Below are 21,151 nucleotides of genomic sequence, written 5' to 3' on the forward strand. Positions count from 1 at the left end.
TCTTTCTTACCGCAAAATTAACAAAACTTCTAACGTCATCAGACTCTGTTTCGGAATCAGACATCAAGATATGGTTGTAGCTCAAAGGAGGACTACGTTGATATATTTTGAACTAGTTAATATGTTGAGTTTCAATGAAGAAGTGTGTTAGATCATATAAAAAAGAATAGAGGGGGTATGATTAAATACTTTTAAATATTAAATAGCATTTAATGAGTTTAAGAAAGCAATGCAAAGAAACGTTAATAAGTAAAAAAAAATAATGAATAAATATTAATTTTAAATTTATATTCTTTTTTTGTAAATTGAATATATTTTTTTGGTCAAAACAATTTATTGTAAATTGAATATATATATTTTTGGTCAAAACAATTTATTATCTTAGCAAATAAGAAATGAGTAATTCACCAAAAAAAATATATGGGTTAATTAAGTTTTTAGTTATAAATATTCACAGTTTTTTTACTTGTCAAAAAAAAATATATATTCACAGTTTTGTTTTTAGTCCCTACAAAATAAAATCGCACTTTTTAGACCTTGTGACATTTTCCTTAAGCATTTTAGGAACCAAAAATGTTGATGGAAATTTTTGACAGGGACTAAAAATGCTGATGGAAAATTTTATAGAGACTAAAAAGTATGATTTTATTTTATAGGGACTAAAAAAAATTCTGAATATTTACAGGGACCATTTACTTAATTAACCCAAAAAAATATGAATGTTGATAATGCTTATAATTTATAAGTACAACTCAAATTTTAGATATTTATAGGGACTAAAAACCATATCTAGGGCCCGTTTGTTATAAAAAAAATTAAAATAGATTTTTGTAGTGTAATGTGTTTTTGTTATAATTTTTTTTAACAAAGAAACTTTCGAGGAAAGCTTCAAATGAAAAAAACCGTTTGCATAACTTATCTTAAAATGTCATTCTAAGTATTTCATCATTTTGTTATAATTTTTTTTTGGATACTAAATTTTGAAAAAATCTCTAAAAAAAAGCTATTTCAAATAGCTTTTCATGAAAATCATTTTTGAAAAATGTCATTTTGAAAAAATATGTGATTTTTACTATGTAAAATCTCGAAGAATGAATATTTAAGTTAGTGAATGTCAAAATCTCATTTTTAACTTATATCAAATAAGTTTGAAATAACTTCTACTATTTTTTACTAAATTTTCAAAAAAATCTATTTTTTAAAATACAATGAAAAATCCATTTTCTTAGAATCTAAAACAAACGGCCCCCAATAACTTCATAAAAAATAAATCGCACTTCAAAATAATTTAATATAAAATACAGAAATAAAATCTAATTACTGTTTATACCACTTTTTATACTCCCTCCACCCCAAATTATATGTTGTTGTTCTAGTCAATATTAATCTATAATTTAATCCATTTTTTATGTTAGTGTACATTACCAATAAATCATTAATGATTTTTTAATATTATGCCATTTATTACTCTTTCATTTTCTAATTCTTTATTTTTTTTCTTTCTCATGGTAAACTCCTTCCGTTTTTTATCTTTTGATGTTTTAGCTCTTGACACAAATCTTAAGGAGTAATTAAAGCATACAAATATTTGTATGTTTTTGACTAAAATATTCTTATTTATGATTAAATTCACATGTGATAAGTCAAAGGTTACAACTCATTTAATAGTTTTATGATGTGTTTTTCAACTAGGGTAAATTTGGGGAAAAAATATTAAATATACTAAAACATCAAATATTTTAAAATATAGTTGAAGTTGTAAAACATCAAAAGAAAAAAAATGGAGGGAGTAGAATTTTGTGAAGTAACTTGTAATTTCTCTTTTCTATTCAAAATTAACTACATTTCTTAATTTATGTGAAATCGCTAACGTGATATATAATTTAGGATGGAATGAGTATTAATTAACTTCTAAAATATATTTACAAATATTTGTTATGAGACGTGATGTATTTTTAATCCTTTTAAATTAATTTTGTGAGGAGTAATTCATCAAAGGTTTATGGTATAATCGGCCCATATTTGACTCACCTTCAAAGGAGTGTGTTCAAATTCAAGTGTTGGTACAAGAATCTAGTTGGTAGGGGTACTATGTAAGTGTCTGTGTTAAGTGTTATGATATGTCACAACTTCTCTAAATTTTCTTTTCTTAAAATGCTATAAATATAAAATTTCACTTTAAAAAAAAATATATCAAGTCAAAACAACTGTCATAAAATTTTCTAATGCACTAAATACAATTCATATAGAATAATCATAAAGTAGAAGTGGTAACTATGGCATATATTAAAAAAAATATTGTGACAAATTAAATTCATATATATATATATATATATATATATATATATATATATATATATATATATATGGGTTTTGCTATAATAGATCCATTTCATTTTATGAAGGTCTATTTTAGCAACCAACACCTTTCTATTTGGACTAAAAGACTCATCTTTTTGCTTTTTGAAACAATCAAAATTAAGGGACATAAATGATTTAGAGATCAATGAATTGGATCTAAATTTGATTTATAATAGAACACTATGACGTAATTTGATTCATGTAGCCGACTCACTTGACGTGATAAGGCTTGGTTGTTGTTGTAAATGTAATTTTATAATTTTGATTTATGTAGCCGACTCACTTAATGTGATAAAGCTTGGTTGTTGTTGTAAATGTAATTTTATAATTAAAAGTTAGTAATGTTTTTTTTTCTTTCTCTTTTCATCTTTTGTTGTTGTCTCTCCCACTCTACCACACTTTCTTTCTCTTTCTTCTTTTATTATTGCCCTCTCATCGCTTCTCTCTATCCACGTTGCTTCAGATTATATTTTTCTAACTTACCTGGAATTTTCTAATCTTCTAATCTTGGAATAACATGCAAGCTTTCATAGTAAAAAAAAAAAAAAAAAATCAATTGGTTTTTATGTTGTTTGCTACCTGCACGGTTTCTCTTTCTCTTGTTCTGGAATGAATTTGTAATTGTGCTGGATTTTCATATCTCTTGTTACTTAAAGTTAACCGGAAACAATATTTTACCCTAGATTTACCCTAATTTCTCTACTTAATTTTACTATATTAATCCTATCTCTTATTAATAAAGCTTAACCCGTCTCGTTATTACTTAAAGCTTAACTCGTCTCGCTATTATGTTAGTCAAATTATGTTCCTAATTTCAATGATAATCGCATTTATTGTTCATTCCAATTAAAAGATCAAATCTATGTCGGGTCGATGTCATGGACATAATATGACATGGTACAGTACCAATGTCTATGATAATTAATATTATGAATATAATTAGAACAATTATAACATTCAACTAAACTATTTTGTTACATGTTACTGTTAAATATTGCCTTCGATATGACCCGTGCGATAGCATGGGTCGATGGTCTAGTGGATGTATATGATTTTCATTGGTAAAGATGAACACCCATTGTATCATTTACCTCAATAGTTCTTGTTTATCCAAAGACTTCATGCATGTATTCTTGTTTTATGTTTTGGTTAACCAGAACAAACAAATGTGGAGAGAGGAAAGAGAGTGCGGGAGAGTGGAAGAGAAAAAAAAGTTAGTAAAAAGATTAACTTTTAACTTTAAATTACATGTATGTTCCTTGGTTTTGATTTTTAAAGAAAGAAAAAAGATGGTTTTTTTTTCCAAATAAAACGGTGTTGCTCGTTAAAATAGACCTTCATAAAATGAAATGGGTTTATTGTAGCAAAACCCTATATATATAGATAACTTATTGTTCCATGGTTGTTCAAAAAAAAAACTTATTGTTCCATGGCACCCTTTCCTAGTAAATATACAATATCTAATTAACTTTTTATATAAATACCTCAACATTTTAGTAGTTGTAGTTCATTTATAAAATGTATTTTACACTTGTGGAAAGTATGTCATCACAAATATTTAATAATTAAATTTACTTATTTGTATTTTACCTAAAAACTATAATTTTTCTTGACATGCTACATATGCTTTTTAAATAAAAAATTTACTCAATCATTTAAAATCATCTTTTTAAATGTCGATATCACTCTATCTATCTATATTTATATATCTTTGTAAACTGATTTTGAGTCACTCTTAATTTAAGATTGTGTTTGTGAGTCACTTCTAGAAAATTGTCTCATATCTCTTATAACTTTTCATACTTTTTTATATTATCTATCTTAATTATATCAAGGAAGAAAGTTATGTCATGAAACCCTAAACAAATCGTACAATTTTACATTGTTTTGTTCATTGGCGCCAAAACCCTATCATCTCAAAGTGCCAAAATGACAATCATACCCTTCTTTGTCCTTTAGAAAAAAGATCATACCATTTGTACCCTTGGGCGCCTAAAATGCATTCAAAGTGTTAAGAGTAATGTATACAACAAGCCAAATGTCAGGAGGAATACATGGAACAAGTCAAGCGTTACCCATGCAATAAGCCAAGTGTTACCTATGCAATGAACCAAGAGTCATTGCTCATGAAGAATACATACAACAAGCCAAATGTCAAGAGGAATACATGTAACAAGTCAAGTGTTACCCATGCAATAAATCAACTCATAAGAAATACATGCAACAAGCCAAATGTCAAAAAAAATACTTACAACAAGTGAAGTGTTGCCCATGAAATGAACCAAATGTCATGACTAATAAGAAATACATGCAACAAGCCAAGTGTCAAGAGGAATACGTGCAACAACCAAGTGTTATCCATACAATAACCCAAATATCATGAGGAATGCATGCAACAACCCAATTGTTATCCATGTAGTAAATCAAGTGTCCAGATGATTATATGAAACAAGCCAAATGTTATTCATGCAATAAAACATATCTCTTTCTTCTTCCCTCATGAATCTCAACCCCCTCTATTTCTCATGAACTCATCAAAACCTCCACTCTCTATCATCTTTTTTTTTTCTTTCTAAAAAGGGCATTTATCTTCTTATGTCATCAATCACAACCCTCTTTCTTTCTTCTGGATCCTTTCCACCCTCCCCTTATGTGCTCGCTCTCCACAAATCACGTGAAATATGGATAATGCATCTCTATTACGACTTCTTCAATCGTCAAATTCTTCTATGACTCTATCAACTATTGGATTCGCACCGCCAATGGGTCCACCTCCGTTGATCCCTTGCCCCGACGTCAAACCTTCTGTCATTGGAAATCGCAACTCGACGTAGGTCAATAACATGTGACTTGAAATCGATCTCATCCTTCTCATTCCTTCCCAAACGATACTACTCTCTCTATATATATATCCCCTATAACTCTCTCTCGTATCTCTTGATTATTAAATAATGGATGTACCAAAAAAATTTGCTAGAAGTTTTGAAATGATTATAGATGTGTATGGTTTCATTTAAAGAGTTAATGGTTTGATTATGTATTCATTAATTTTTTTTTGGATAATGATCAAGTGCACGAAAGAATTTTTCGTGCATGTTGCACGACAACATATTTCTCTCTTTTATTTGGTGATAGTGTTGAGCTAGTGTTGTACCAACATATACATATCCCTTGTGAGGTTGTGATAGTGTTGTGCTACTCCATATTAATCCTATAATATAATATATTTATATAAACTCAGTGCTAGTTTTGATTCAAATGCCAAATCAATTATTTTTCACTGTGAGAGGTGAGCGGTGAACCTCTATCCTCTGTGTTAGGTGTATCAAATAAGTTTCTCAATAGTACACTACAATACCAACTAATGAAATCAATAGAAAATATATAATTTCCATTTGGCTCGTATATTTGGATATTGTGGGCATATGAGTCAACACATATTTTTGTTTTTTAAAATATTTTATTTATATTGATTTAAGAAATAAAAAGCAAAAGCACATTACTGATGGAATTGGAAGCAAACTAAGGAAGAAAAAAAAAGACGCTCATGCATCTTGTGTAAATGGAGTGTCGTATCATATAGCACCACTTTTTTTTTTTTTTTTTTATATTACTATTTGTGGAATTCTAAATAGTGAATAATAGATGTATGACATAGTGTATATCAAACAAAGAAAGACTTGTATAAAATTTCTTTTATATATGGTCGAAGAACTTCAAATTATTTATGTGATTGTTATTATTTTTAATAATGAATTTTTACATGAATAATTTACTATACATTATTTTGAATTGAACTTATGACAATAATTTTATTTAACACAACTTCTAACAATATTACATTTTACATATAATTGACTCGCACGAGAGCGCGATCTAGTTATCTATAATACTAGTAATTGTTATGAAAATTGGAAAATATCTTGTAGAAGATTTGCAACATAAAACCAAACCAAATTATACATTAGAGAAATAGCTAATGAAATATATAATCTTAACATAACTATTTAATCTATGAAGTCTCATTTTATTTACCACACTGTTACATTACAGAAAACTTTGTACAAAGCCTAACTTAGAATACTAAAAAGTAGATGAACGCTTTCAACATTAGCAAGTCTTTGTAGTTACGATAATTGAAAATACTATGATTGGCACAGCAATAGTACATGCCTGCTAGAGGATACATTGAATCAGTTTATTAACCTATGTATGGAAAATCTTTAGAATATTAATGCTTCTATAAATAGTTTAGAAGTACAAATGAGATATCTTGCAAAACAACTTGATGAGAATCAAGAATATTAATGCTTCTATAAATAGTTTAGAAGTACAAATGAGATATCTTGCAAAACAACTTCATGAGAATCAAAATGGTGCGTTCACTACAAAAATTCTCTCAAGACCACAACACACCAAAGCTCGCATTTTTCATCATTTTTCTTGTAACAAGTCAGACCCACTACAAATTTCATGTTTTCACACTCATCCTCATTTCATGATTCAAATTCAAAAGGTATCTATGTATTGTAAGTGAATTACATGATTTATGGTAAACATTATGAACTTCTTCAACCATATTGCATGTTCTTGAATAAATTTCATGTTCTTGAACATTTTTCTTGTAACAAGTCAGACCCACTACAAATTGCATGTTCTTCATTTTTTGTTTCATTGTTAAAATGTGGTAAACATTATGAACTTCTTGATAATTAATGTAGTGATTAGCTTGCTTTAGAATCCATGTAGTGTAATACCATCTTGAATAAATTAATGAAATTTGATAAAAATGTTAAAAAATTAAGGGTAAACGACTAATTTAATGCATTTTGATGTCTTAACTGTTTTTTGGAGTATGTCTTGTTAATGGATTGATGCATGCATGCTTGATTGCTAATCTTTTAATGTTGATCATATTCACAAAAGTACAATGTTGAAATTTTGAAATCTTGTAAAATATTTTTGAATAAAAGCCTTCCTCGTGTTACTTTGAGGTTATACTTTCTATTTTGCCTCAATTGGTTCATACTCCATTTGCCTTGGATTTTAAGCCAAATGTCTAACACCATCTCGGGTCTATAAATGTATGTGAGGTGTCTTTAATTCAATATGCTTCGTTTGTTATGAATTTCAGAGATGAGACCAAGGAAGTACACCCAAGCCACTGCAGAGAAGATACATCATCAACTGGAGAGCGGAAAAATTCTTCCAGAAAATTGATGATATATTCAGTTAATTATACTTACCAAAATTATTATTTTCTTACTTGATTTTTTTTAAAATATATATTATAATCAAATAATCAATATACATAGTTGAATGTAAAATATGTTATGCAGGCTTTTTGCCATTGGCTTTTGTCTTATTTGATCTTTCGTAGCAAAATTAGAGGATACAAATTCCTCTTGCGCTAGCTGTGTAGTACATTCACCATACCGAAATAAAAAATACATTTTTCTAGTGTTACTTATGTTGTAATGGGAGCTAAAACATCTGTACGTAGAAAAAATTGAGATAAAAAATTGCAAAGCTGCATAATTTTAAACCCATTAAAGCTCATCTTATGACAACTTCCAATTTGTTCTGTACCAGATCTCTTACTTTCCACTGCATTGAAGGATGAACAAAAATGTTAGTAGCCAGTAAAACAAAATATGACAACATCAAACCTAGACTAGTTATAATTGCACTTATTATTTCTAATTGTATTTAATACCTGCAGATTGTTAATTTCATCATCGGTGAGAGAACGTTCCATAGATCTATATGCAATCCTATAGCAGTGGCTAGTCATTCCTTTCTTGTTGGTGAAATTGTCTATTAGTTGCACCTGCAATTTCATGAAACAAAACAGAATCAGAAAAGGACCAAATTTAATGCCATCATAATCCAGTTAAAAACTAAAATGAATGACAAATCTCAGGAAAAGAGGGGAAATGAATGAAAGAAGATAAGAGGGTAAATAGATGAGAAGTACAGCATAACAAAAAGAAAAACCTTGATCACTTGGTGCTCATGGTTCTTTTTCTTGGTTACAAGAAACAGAAGTTACAAGGAATGTCAAAGCAACTCTAGTCATCCATGAATATCGAAGTTACACCCCCATGTGATGATCATGGGGATGCAGTTGTTCCATCCTCACAGGCAATACCAACAACAGTCACTCGCGCTATTCGCTAATAATTATGCAGAAAATTCTACTTCAAATAGGTATTCCACTTCACCGTTGTATTCTAATTGGAGGCACAGTTTCTTGGGAGAGTAAGAAACTTGCTAGATCTAGTCCAACAGAGTATAAAGCTATTATGACCATCACAAATTAAGCTAGTTTGTGATAATTACGCAGTCATGCATTGTAGAGAAAATGCCTAAAAATTTGTAATTTGAATTGAAGGATAACTAGTTGATGAGAGTTGTTAAGTTGTTTTTGAATTTTGAGAAAACGTTAGCAATGCTAAGAATAGGAGATGCATTTGAATTTAAACTTATTTATAGAGCCATGCGATAAAAGATTCATTATTCTCCACTGTACATTATAGTTGAAAGTTTTCTCTCATTCAACAATGCTAAAACCTGAAGGAGAGTGTTACTAACTGTACTGACACCTGCACTGCCCCTGTCCTATTTAAACAATAGTTACACGCCTAGTAAAAATACAGGAGTCCAAATTATTTGTTAATTCATTAAAGTGTTCTCTTCCTTACTACAACCACATATTCCTACAACAACTTGCTCTATATTCAGCACGGTTAGAACACTAACTATAGCGGCAACAAGTATAATTGAAGTCTCCTCCTGTTACAACAGCGATTAATCCCAAAGCATTCTGGTCTATGTTCGTTCGAAGGCACCCTGCGGATATATGTTTACAAACCCATTTTAATGATTCATCTCAAACAGAGTTTTATGTTCTTTTATGAGAACAAGTAGCCAAAACCCATATCTCCTGTAGTAACTTATCTGACACCAGTAACTAACTACCAACATGAAGTCAAAGCTTCTTTGAATCATCTTATAACAATAATTACCAAAATCTTATGGGGGAAAAAAAAATACCGACTTGAGGCTACCAGACTCTCTATTTTATAGCTTAATTAGAGATGATAGGAATGTATTTTACAGATCGCATGAGATCAAGCACAGCCGTTTAGAACCTATTGAGTGTCACAAGGGCCTCTTCTATGTTTTGTTAGTCTCAGCACCTTATTCCTTTTAACTGAGCTGCTGTTTCTTTTACGAGTTAATTTTGGGCTGATAAAAATGTTGTGGTGAGTGGTGATTTAAGCTTCTGGTTTAATGATTCTGGTAGGTTTAGATTTGGGTGTGGTGGCTTAATTGATTAACTGAGAAGCCAAAGCTAGTGTCTGTGCAAATAATGTCACATCATCCCTCGTCTATAATCTCACATAATGTAATTTCTCCCCATTGAACAATATGAAAGCTGCTAAATCGAGAACCTGAATAAAAGTAACCAGAGATAATTTGGCACAAATTATTCAAAGATGTATAATGTACCTCTTCAACAAGATCTCCCGCTACTCCTCTAACAACTTCACACAAATTGTTTTCAGTAAATGATTCATTGATCCAGAAACTGATGTCCTTGTAGCAAGGAGGATACTGTAAGAGGAAAACCGAGATAAGAATTAGAATGTCCTCAATAAAACTTGCTAATTTACCCAGTCACCAATATAAAGTTGATATAAATTTCTCATGGTCAATAAACAATACAATCCGATATGCAGAATATAACACCAAGGGTCCAAGCAAAAAAAGTGTTTGCAAGATTGTTTAATTAAATTCCCTCTGGTATAAGATTTACATATATTAGGCAAGAATTTATTTGACAACTGAAACAAGAATGCAGAAATTATACTCTAAACTTCTTCGTTTAAAATAGCCATGTATCTGAATTATATCATGACCTGAACTTTTAACATAGTAAAGCAATAAAATCAAATGGACAGATACATTGCAATTCAAACCCACAATTTCTCTCTAAACAATGTAAGTATAGAAAATTTTTGACAAAAATTACATGGGACATCTTATGTTTCAGTCAAATGGATAATTCACTTACAACTTAAAATTGCAGTATTTTATTTTGAAAGGAATAAAAAAAATTCCTTTTTGTGGTTCATTTCTGTATCTTTGCGCAGCGCATTATTTTGTATTCTCACCTTTATTCTTACCTATATATTATTATTGTTTGCCGTTAAAAAAAAAGGGATAACAAAATTCCTAACCATTAACTACTCAGAAAAATGACAACAAATGTAGACACCAGGAATATAAATGCACATGTAATGTAGAAGTTACCTTTGAAAACGGCTTAAATTTGATCCCTAACTGGCCCTTGGAGAACTGTATATAAAATAATAGAAGAAAGTAACACATTAGAGATCAAAAGGAATGAAACTTGAGAAATATTAATTTGATTATCAGAATGACTAACTCATATTCTGCAGTCACATCTAGCTACCATGAAAAAAAAGTGACAATATTGAAGGATGTTTGTCAAACATGTTCAATAAATACCTGGGAGGTAAATCGCTCATCATCTGACCAAAAGAGACGAATATCCGGTATGTCAAATAGAACCATAGCTAACCTCTCCAAACCTAGACCAAAAGCCCAAGCCACATTATTAGATTTCCCATTTCTTTTCAGAATCTCTTGCTCTGTCACTCCACACCCCAAAACCTCCAACCACTTTTCCTGAGACAAAAATGATATATCAAAGGTTAATTGAATAAAGTAGAAATCCCTCCTTTAATTGATTGGAAAATATTTCCCGGGACTTCCTAATGTGGAGTTCTATACATACATACATAAATACATACATACATACATACATACATACATACATACATATATATAACCTCAATTTAATCTTGGAAAGGTACCATTTACCCTTTTGCATTTGATTGGTAAATATTAAGTACAAGATGCATTTGTGGCATTACTTTTCTCCCTGTTTGTTAAGTCACCTCGGACTACTTTCTGATGATTCTTTTGTTTTCATTAAAATTGAAAAAATATATTATAATGAGAGAAATAAAAGTACAACTCAGGTGAGACTAAGATTATTACAAATAAAATAGTATGAACTATTAAGTTATAAACTGCTAAGCATATGAAGTATTCAGCACCAGGCTAACTTGTGCTAGTTTAGATAAATATACAAGAAACCTTTTCCTTTGTGTTTCTCCCTCTTTCTCTACCTTGGCGATTTGTTTCTATGTGGTATCATAATTAGGAACTAGATTTTAACCAGAGTTAAAACTCAATGTCTTCTGTTGTGTAAGCGGAAGAAAACAATATAACGAAACATAAAAAAAATAGTCCAAAAATTCCAACCAAACATAAGAAATAGTCAAATATGACCAATGACAAAAATTGAAATTCAATAAGATGAAGTTAACGAATAAGGATCTTTATATAAAGTACAAACTCGTTTTTTTCATATTACATTTTAACCATTACTAGTACGACGCCTGTAATTGACCTAACATTTTACTGTAAGGTAAAAATACATATTCAACAAGGTCAACTTGATACATGATTATGTTAACCAATTAAAAAATGTGACCTGTGATCCACAATGAACACAGTAATTCAAAAGTTTACCCGATAGATGGCTTATCTTATGTCAGCAAGTGACCCACATGCTGTGACCCTTATCTTATATAATGCACCAAAGAGGTCTAAGGTAATAACCATATGCCAGTGGTGATTTTAAAAACAAAAAGTGAATCAGACACCATAATTTTGGAAGCAAAAACTGTTAACAGAAATTATGCAAGCATGGTGCATTTAATAGACAATGATGAACATAGAATACCTTGAAATATATTTCAAGTTCAAATGATGGATTGGTAAATGGGAAATAGGTATCAACCCAGCGCATTTCCACGTCACCTGAAGTACAAGGGAAAAGATTATAAATAAAGATTTTGTAAATTATACTCGGCTCAAAATGAATATATCAAATTTACAATCACCGCTAGACACCTTGATTAAATATAATTTCTCACAGAATCCTTCTTTTATCATTACAATGAGATGATCATCATAAAATATTAAAAATTTCATTTTCCTGTTAGCAGGATTTTACAGGCAACAATAATTTCCAATTCCCATTTAACCAAAAAGGCTATAAATTATGCACATTTGTTTGCTGGTGTTATCATTTTATTTTTATTTTATTGACTAATTGTTGATGTTATCTTACAATTGCCATTTTTTATTGTTTTCTTGAAAATAACATTAAAGGTAGCCTAATGCATAAGGCTCTCACAATATTGGGGTCTGGAAGGTCAGGCACATTCAACCTTATCCCTGTAAGCAGAAAGGATCTTTCAAAAACCTGACCCCGCCACTAATAAGTCTAAAAGGCATAAAACAAATTTCTCAGACAATGGGAAGCTCTACAAAAACTTTGAATAGTTGTGTTATCCAATGCATGAAAAATGGAATATGCATGAATCAATGTACATGAAATGAAGATGAAGTTTTTATCAAACTCACATCGATTCTTTGTTTTCTTTAATTATTTCATCTTACTAATCCTCTTCAATTATCAAATTGCAGTAACTGTAAAATGAAATGTATGTATTGGCTATTTGCAAATACCAAATAAATGGCGTGCTAGACCCCCAAGGCATTTCTTTAGGTCTTCTGCTGCAAATGATGTGCCATTCGTCTGGAACAAAAACCCGAAAGCCTTCCATCTACATGATATCAAAAGAGGAAATCATATAAATGTATTACTAGGGAATAAATCAATTACTCCATAAGGGACATACTTGATGGAAGACAGGGTAATGTGTAGAATCAATTGAATCCCTTCGATAAACATCTCCAGTAACAAGGAAGTGAGTCTGTCCATCTCTCAATAATTCTGCCTGATGAGCACTTGTGTGGCACCTTAAAACAGTTTGAGGGTCTATATAGTATGTATCGTTATAGCTCCTACTCACATGGTCTTCAGGAACCAAGACATCATCAAAGTTCTGGAACATAAAGAAGATTGTCAGAAAGAAGCCTTGTTATGAAATTCAAGCTATCTTGTCAACGAAAAAGAAATACTCCCTCTGTCCCAAATTAAGTACCACATCAGAACAAAAAAAAGTCTCAAAATAATTGTTTTATGTTTTCAGTGTAACATTAAATATTCTATTCCAATTCTGCCCCCAAACTAATACTATTATAAGCACCACTCTCAATTCCACTATACTCCATTACGCGTTTACGACATGGTTAACATCCAATTGTTAATAAGGGTAATTTTGTAAAATTGTCACATTCTCATTTATGAACAACTTTCTTTATCTGTGCAAAACAAACTATAGTGACACTTAATATAAGACAGGGATTAATGTGTGAGATAAGAAATTAACATGAATAGAGTTCATTGAATACATTGATAAGGAGTGATCAACAATATAAGAAACCAATTAGTTGGTTAATTAGCCGTCAGCCAGATGGTTAATAAGGGACTAAACTGTGCACTTGTATTCATTATGAAAAGTTGAATAACTGAACCAATGTGAAAACAAAATAACATCAATGCATGCATCATATATGAAATAAGGGAAATGAATTTTTTGATGTATTTTCCCATACCTGCTTTAGTGAAACAATGGGAGAAAGGTCGTCAAACTTATTGAACTTGTTTGAATAATTTGTGTCAAAATAGTCATATATTGCATTCTTGATTATCCCAAGAGGGTGTTGATCCCTCCTATGAAGCTGCATTCCAAGTTTTGAAAATATGCTGTCTGGAACATTATTTGTTGGATCGTCGTCCTTCACTACATCTAAACGACCAAGAAGCACAAATGATAATAATTTCTTGAACCAAACAATACTTTTCAATAAAAACAATGACATAAAGTAACACTGCACACAGAGTAGAGGCGCATACAAAGCAAGAAAAAAGAATAAATAAAGCCACTTCCCATAGCATCCCCGATACTTCTAAGATAATAATTATATCCAAATATGAAATTGCAATAAAATGCCTTCAAACTTCATTCATTCGGAGAAAAGGGGAAATAGGACATAGACATAGACATTTTCATTCATTATTACATAATTTGTGGTTGTATAAAACAACTGTCAGTGAATTAAATGATTCAAAACAACAGGGAAAAAGAATTGAGTATCTTATAGTGCACATGTAGCTAGGTCTCAAAACTTTTTTGTGGATTACCATGAATGATTTCAGATTATATACAGTATATAAGACATTAAAACACGAGTTTAATTTTGATACACTGTCAATGTAATTTTTTTTAACATTTTCAACCAATGTGGCTTTAGAAATAGTAACGATTAAAGTCAAATCTTATGAATGATAAGCAGAGTATGATTGTCTGACAGGGTAAAAAGTATTTAAACCAACAACAATGTATATAAATTAAATCCTTAAACATCATAAATCAACCAACAAAACCAAACCGAAGCGAAGTACCTTGTCTTGTAATCTTGACTCCACCAATCTCCACTGCAGAGAGAACTGGCAGCTGCTTCGATTTCTTGCGAGAAAGGTTGTTGGCAGAGAGAGAAGCAGCGGAAGATGAGAAAGGTAAACAAAATTTTAAGGTCCTTAGGCTATTATTACTTTGACGAAATAGCGAAAGTGTAGCATTATGCACTGAAGAGATCATCATTCCCACACAGATAACTTGCACTCGATTTCTGCCAAAAATTCAATTAAGCAAGATGAACAATTTGGTAAATAAACATATTCAAAAGGGGAAATTTCACATTGCAGATATTTTTATTATGCAGCTTGCTGTAGCACGCAATTGCAGAATCGCGGGAGCTATGCTCTAGTACATAAAGTGATGGGACCCACCCACGTGATTTCATCCAAGAACCAGAAAAAAAATACCCAATTATGTTCGTTCCCATAGAAGCATTAAATCACCCAAAACAAAGCAGCCGAAAACAACAAATAAATTGAATTCGTGGAATGATAGAAAAGTAGCCAATTTGCATAGAAAAACGATTAAGGAAAGATAGGATTATACTTACAGAGAGCGAAGAGCGAATGGAAGAGAGTTCTTTCTGAGTGTGAAGTGTAGCTGTTCAGTTCAGAGTTTAGAAGAATCTCTTATCGAGTCTCTTTATTTTGCTCACTTACGTTGTTATTATAGGATAAAATCATGTGCATCAGTACATAAAGATGTATACTCTATCATTTCGGACGGTATCGGTTACTATAGGGTCATTTTAGCTGACTTGATCCGTACCGTTATGGTCCACAGCAAGCCGAAGTACTTAACCCGTGGACCCGAAAATCCGTTTCAACCCGCCCGGCAGTCAATATTTACACACGGTTTTATCGGTTCGGGTCGGATTCGGGTTGCTGTCCACCCCTACAAATTTACACGGGACTATTTCAACTTATTATGGGTAATATTATCCACAAATAAATCTAAAATGTTGATTTTTGTTTATAATAGTGACCGGATGATGTAATTTTGTTGAGAATGATGATGAACTTATAAAACAACTTATGACATTGTTTTCTAAGTTGATTTCAACTTATTTTTGTAAGTTATGTAAGATAACTTATAAAAACAATTTATATACAAGCGCTTATCATGATAAGTTTTGTGTTATAAACTACAAATAAGTAATTCATCTAAACATGGTCGCATCATTTGTTCGCACACAATCAAGATTATCAAAATTGGGCTCAAGAGTCATTTGAGTTTAACTCAATTGGTAAGAAAAATGCATTATAATATGCAGGTGTCAGGGTTCGAACCTCAGGCACCCCGTTTATTCACTCCTTTAAGAAGTGAATTTTTAGCAATTATGCTACTTGACAAAAAAAAATTGAACTCAACCGCCCGGTTATCGCTATCGCACCAAATCCCGATGGTGAATCAGAAAACCATACAAAGTCAGCGGTTCAAGCGATTCAATGGGTTGAATCATGTCTTTATTTTTAATCAATTAAAAAAGGCTTAAATACAGTTTTGTCCCTCTATTTTAGCAAAAACATAATTTCTTGATACTTAAATGCGTTTCACATATACACATCACTCATTTATAATATTTTAATAACAATTTGTACCAAAAAAATATATATTTTAATAACAATATTTAATAAGAACTCAATTTCCTAAATTCACTACCTCACACAAATGACAATTGCTTTTCTGACTTTCAATACTTCCTAAAAACACAAGTAAAATACTAAAATACCTCCAGCGGTAGTTAACTACCGCTGACTTATAACTAGAAAACCGGCAGCAGTTAACTGCCGCTGGGTTTTTTTGGTCATTTACTTGTGTCTCTAAGACAGATTGAATGTCTAAACAGCAATTGTCCACACAGATTTCTTATGTGAGACCCACTACTAACCATCTTTCAGTAACTCTTATTATCATTACGTTCGTTTCTTGTGCTGGAACACTTTCCCATTACCAGCTTACCTCTTTCTTTACTTCATTCTTTTGCCAAGTGAATTTGGAATGCAAGGCAAGGTTTGTTCGTAAGTCTGCCACCAACTTTGGCAATTAAGTTCAAAAACCTAAGTAGCATTAATTTGTTGGGGTAAGCCATTGTCTTACAAAAGAGTAAGTAGCTCAGCGGCCTTTTTTTTTTAGACAAGGCACCAAACAACCTGGTTGGTAGAGCCTTCTTTGTACGATGCATCAACAACAAGTTCCTTCTTGGTAGGCCTTTTTTTTTATCTGTTTTGATTATTATAAAGGGGCGTGTACCAAATAAGTACCCCAATTTGTTGCACAACATACACAACGACTAGTTCCCTCTCATATATATCGACATAGCTTGTTGTTTTGTGCTTAATGCTTTCCTAAGAATTTGCTAATATAAGCTATTGGATGGTTGTCTTGCAATATGACAAAATTGTTTTCTTTGCCATGACCATGAGCATCAGTTTCCACCACAAAACTTTTTAAAATTTTGGTAAAGGAAGAACATGAGCAAAGGATCAAGGCCTGTTTGAGGTTTTTTTTTCAAGATATAAGTAAGGGCTTTCTGATTTTGCTGAAGTCCTTGACGAATCGCCGATAATACCTTGCTAAATCTAAAATTCCTATCGATTGCTTGATTGTTTAGGGTTGGGACAAGTGCTAATAACTTGAATTTTGACTAGGTCAGTAAAGACAACAACACCACTTGAGATAAAATGACACTTGCTTTTGGTGAGAAACAAACAACTCATTGTTTCTAACAGTATCAAAAATCAAGTTTAGATGGTCAATATGAAGAACTTCCTTACCGTTCAAATTTGTCATGCCTATAATCTTACAGTCCTGAATCTATAATTTATATTTGTATTTTGGTCTAATTAATGAGTTTAAATTTGAATTTATTTAATTTTGAAGAATTAAATATTATCAACTAGAAGTATGTTTTTATTTAATGTTTTATAAAAAAAATTGGTTCAAAGTTAAACTATTGAGAATCAAAGTTGTCCGCTCTTTTTCTTCAAAAAAAAAAAAAAAGTTGTCTGCTCTTTGAAGCAAGAGAATTGCTCTACGGTCTATCGGTTTGTTCAAGAGCTCCTCCAACTTATTACGAAGCAAGAGAATTGTTCTACGGGTCTCTTGGTTTGTTCAAGAACTCCTTAAACTTATTAGATTGTAAATTTCAATTGCACAAAAGTTATCGGATTATACGACCCTATATTTGCTTTTTGTATCGAAGTGTAACTTCCAATCGTCTTATTTAGAGGTTGAACAATTGACACATAGAGCAATCAACTTAAAAGCAAACCTCAAACACTGCACTCCTATCTACAAACCGTGAGATCTAAGCCTTCACCCAAATCGCGTTACTCAACTCTCAATTTGGGGTGTGCGGGCCGACATGTTGCAAACACTAACCCAACCCAATAAGTTATGAGAAATGACAATGAGTGTCTTAAGGACACGGATCTTGTATACTTCATCTGTTCTACGATGAGACATGCACTATTCACAAAACATATGTTGTCCGTATTTTTCTACTAATATATAAACATAAATAAATGATGACATATAAGATTTTGTCGAATCTATCTCAATGAATATTTTTAAAATATTAATTTTTCTAATAGATAATTACATATATTAAAAGTCAAAATTGTACATCAACATATGTGAAATTCATGTATTTAACGCATCAAAATTTAAAATATTTAACATTTTTAATAAATAATATTTTATTTTAAAATCAGAGTGTCCTTAAAATAGTTACTCCATCCGTTCCTTTTTAAGTGTCTCTTTTGGAGAAAATTTTTGTTCCTTCAAAGTTCAATGCATCATTAAATGTTGTATTACCAATATTATCCTTTGTTATTTATTGCGGAGAGAGAAATATATGAAATGAGATGTTAAATTAATAAGGTCATTATAGTAAAAGTATGACTTATTGCATCAAAAGTAGAAACAATTATTGATTATCTTGGTTTGTGTAAAATGTCAAAGAGTGACAATTTAGGGTCCGTTTGGATTGGCTTTTGCAAAGCCAAAAGCAATTCTATACAGTTCCAAAAGCAATTCTACAATATTCCAACATGTTTGGTTTGACTTTTCAGAATTGCTTTTATCCTCCAAAAACAATTCTCCATGAAGCTACAAATCCTAGCTTCTAGCTTTTCTAGAATCAATTCTCCAATAAATTTTATATTTTATTATTACAACCTATTATTTTCCTTTATTGCCCTTTATCAATTCTCCTTCTTTATCAATTCTCCTTTAGCTATGTCTATTTTAGTAATTATACATTCAAAAGCAATTTTGATCAAAATCATTCAAACAACATTCTGTTTGTTTAATCAATTCTACATAATTGTATCCAAACACACACTAAAAAGGAACGGAGGTAGTACTATCCAAAAGTAACTCATATGCTATAAGCAAGTTCCATCACTTTAAAGCCCCCAATGAAAATACAAAACCTGAAATAAATGAATATCTGCATGCCAAAATGCCAGAGAAGAAAAGGCAAAAAAAGTTGGCGTCAACAAAGAATTTTGATCCCTTGAGGTCGGTGTTCTTGCATAGTGCCTTTTTTCTTTTTCCATCTTTATGAGGGTTCGAAAAATATAGCCACTTTACACTTTTGGTGGGTCACAGAACATTACAAATCGATTGGGGTCAATTATTCTCTCTAATTTGATGAAAAAAATTCATGTAATTTTGCGAATTTGAATTTTTTTTTAGAGGAAATTTTGCAAATTTTATGTTTCTATATAGTTTTCTTTTAGAAAAATGTATATTTAAACAGTATGACTTAGATGCATTGTCACCTATTAAAAATTTGTAATATCGTCACATAAACTCACTTTATAACTGCAATCTAAGAATACCTATACAATTGTGAATTCTCATTTCCTTTCCAAAACAAAATTGTGAATTTTCATTTTGAATGCTGGTGTAAAAATAGTTTATACCTACAACACATCTCCTTTTCTCATATTTATTGATTACTTAGTAAAAAAAATCAATAATTACAATTTATTTTACATAAACACTCAGAAACTTATAGAGTATAATTTATTGAAAATACCAAGAGAAATTAAAAAAAACTATTAAATATTTGTTACGAATATATATCTATGATGTCCATTTCCTCTTAGACTTCCATATTTCTTAGCATGATCTAAACATCTCCATTGAATGGCTTTACTATTTGTTGGTGGACTTACTAATTGCTAGTGCCATTTATAGTGATTATATACTTACTTGTAACCTACAAATTTGGTGTTCTATAAATAAGATTCATGTTGCATCGTAAAGTATACTTTAAAGAGTATAATAATTAATGCAAAAGACTACTCTACTATTCTCCCTTATCTCCTTCATCTTTATTCATCTATATCTTGCTATTTATATTTTGATTCATTTCATAACAATATTCACTGATGCATTTAATTTTGAAGTTAATTTTGATTTTGTATATTTTGGTCGCCTTAGTGATGTTGACTTGAAACCTTGAAGTGTGCTCCTCTCATGGTCTCAAGTTTGATCCCCCCTAACGTCGATTTTAGTGGGTTATGTTTATACAAAGTTATGCTCTGACTTTAAACAGGATCCCTGCAAGTAGACGGTATGATTGAACTCTTCAAATTAGTCAGTCGTTGAACTTTATACCGAATTTTCAAAAAATGATAGAAAAATTGTTGAACATGTTGGAACAAAATGTGTTTAACAATAAACCTTAAAGAGTTTTGATGATAACAAGGTATTAAAAATTGTAAATTGGACTAGCTAATATTTGTTCAAGTGTACAGGACCATAATTATAAAGTTACATCATCATTGGTTCTAAATGAGCAAATAAAGAGCTATGGAAACAACAAAAATTTGAAGCTTAAGCGCTCCTGAAGTCAAGCTGCTCCTGAAGAAAAAGCGCTCCTGAAGTCAAGCCGCTCCTGAAGTAAGCTGCTCCTGAAGAATAGTGTTTCTGAAGACAAGAGGTCCAGAAGCCACAGTATCAGAAGCCGCATCATCAGAAGCTGCAGAAGTCATCTCATCAGAAGCTGAACCATCAGAAGCTGCATCATCAGAAGCTGCCTCATCAGAAGCCATTTCACCAGAAGCTGAGTATCAACTGGATTTGCAAAGAATCAAGAATTGAAGAATTATCAATGCAAAAGCTGTCTATTGGATTCGAAAACACAAACAAAGGATTAGTGGAGCTTGCAACGGTCATTTCAAAGATGTTTGAAGGTGTGTGTTTGCAATTTGGACGAAAGCGTTGACATTGTACTTTGTACGAATTGTACAACCACGTTCTCCACTACTCTGTTTTGT

General features: G+C 31.1%; 1 protein-coding gene across 1 annotated transcript; it reads right to left on the bottom strand.

The window, feature by feature from the left end:
- Window positions 1-7,618: 7,618 nt before the first annotated feature.
- On the bottom strand, window positions 7,619-15,485 carry LOC146909122 (phenylalanyl-tRNA synthetase class IIc family protein). The gene is given in 12 exon segments (XM_085726922.1): window positions 7,619-7,968; window positions 8,078-8,191; window positions 9,877-9,981; window positions 10,681-10,725; window positions 10,900-11,079; window positions 12,206-12,282; window positions 12,997-13,058; window positions 13,060-13,094; window positions 13,170-13,376; window positions 13,990-14,183; window positions 14,840-15,066; window positions 15,406-15,485. Coding segments are annotated over 11 exon segments (1,269 nt in total). The 5' UTR covers window positions 15,039-15,066; window positions 15,406-15,485; the 3' UTR covers window positions 7,619-7,917.
- Window positions 15,486-21,151: the final 5,666 nt, after the last annotated feature.

Source organism: Medicago sativa, chromosome 7, assembly GCF_051527215.1.
Source record: "Medicago sativa cultivar Bolivia chromosome 7, Bolivia_mono, whole genome shotgun sequence".
Taxonomy (NCBI): domain Eukaryota; kingdom Viridiplantae; phylum Streptophyta; class Magnoliopsida; order Fabales; family Fabaceae; genus Medicago; species Medicago sativa.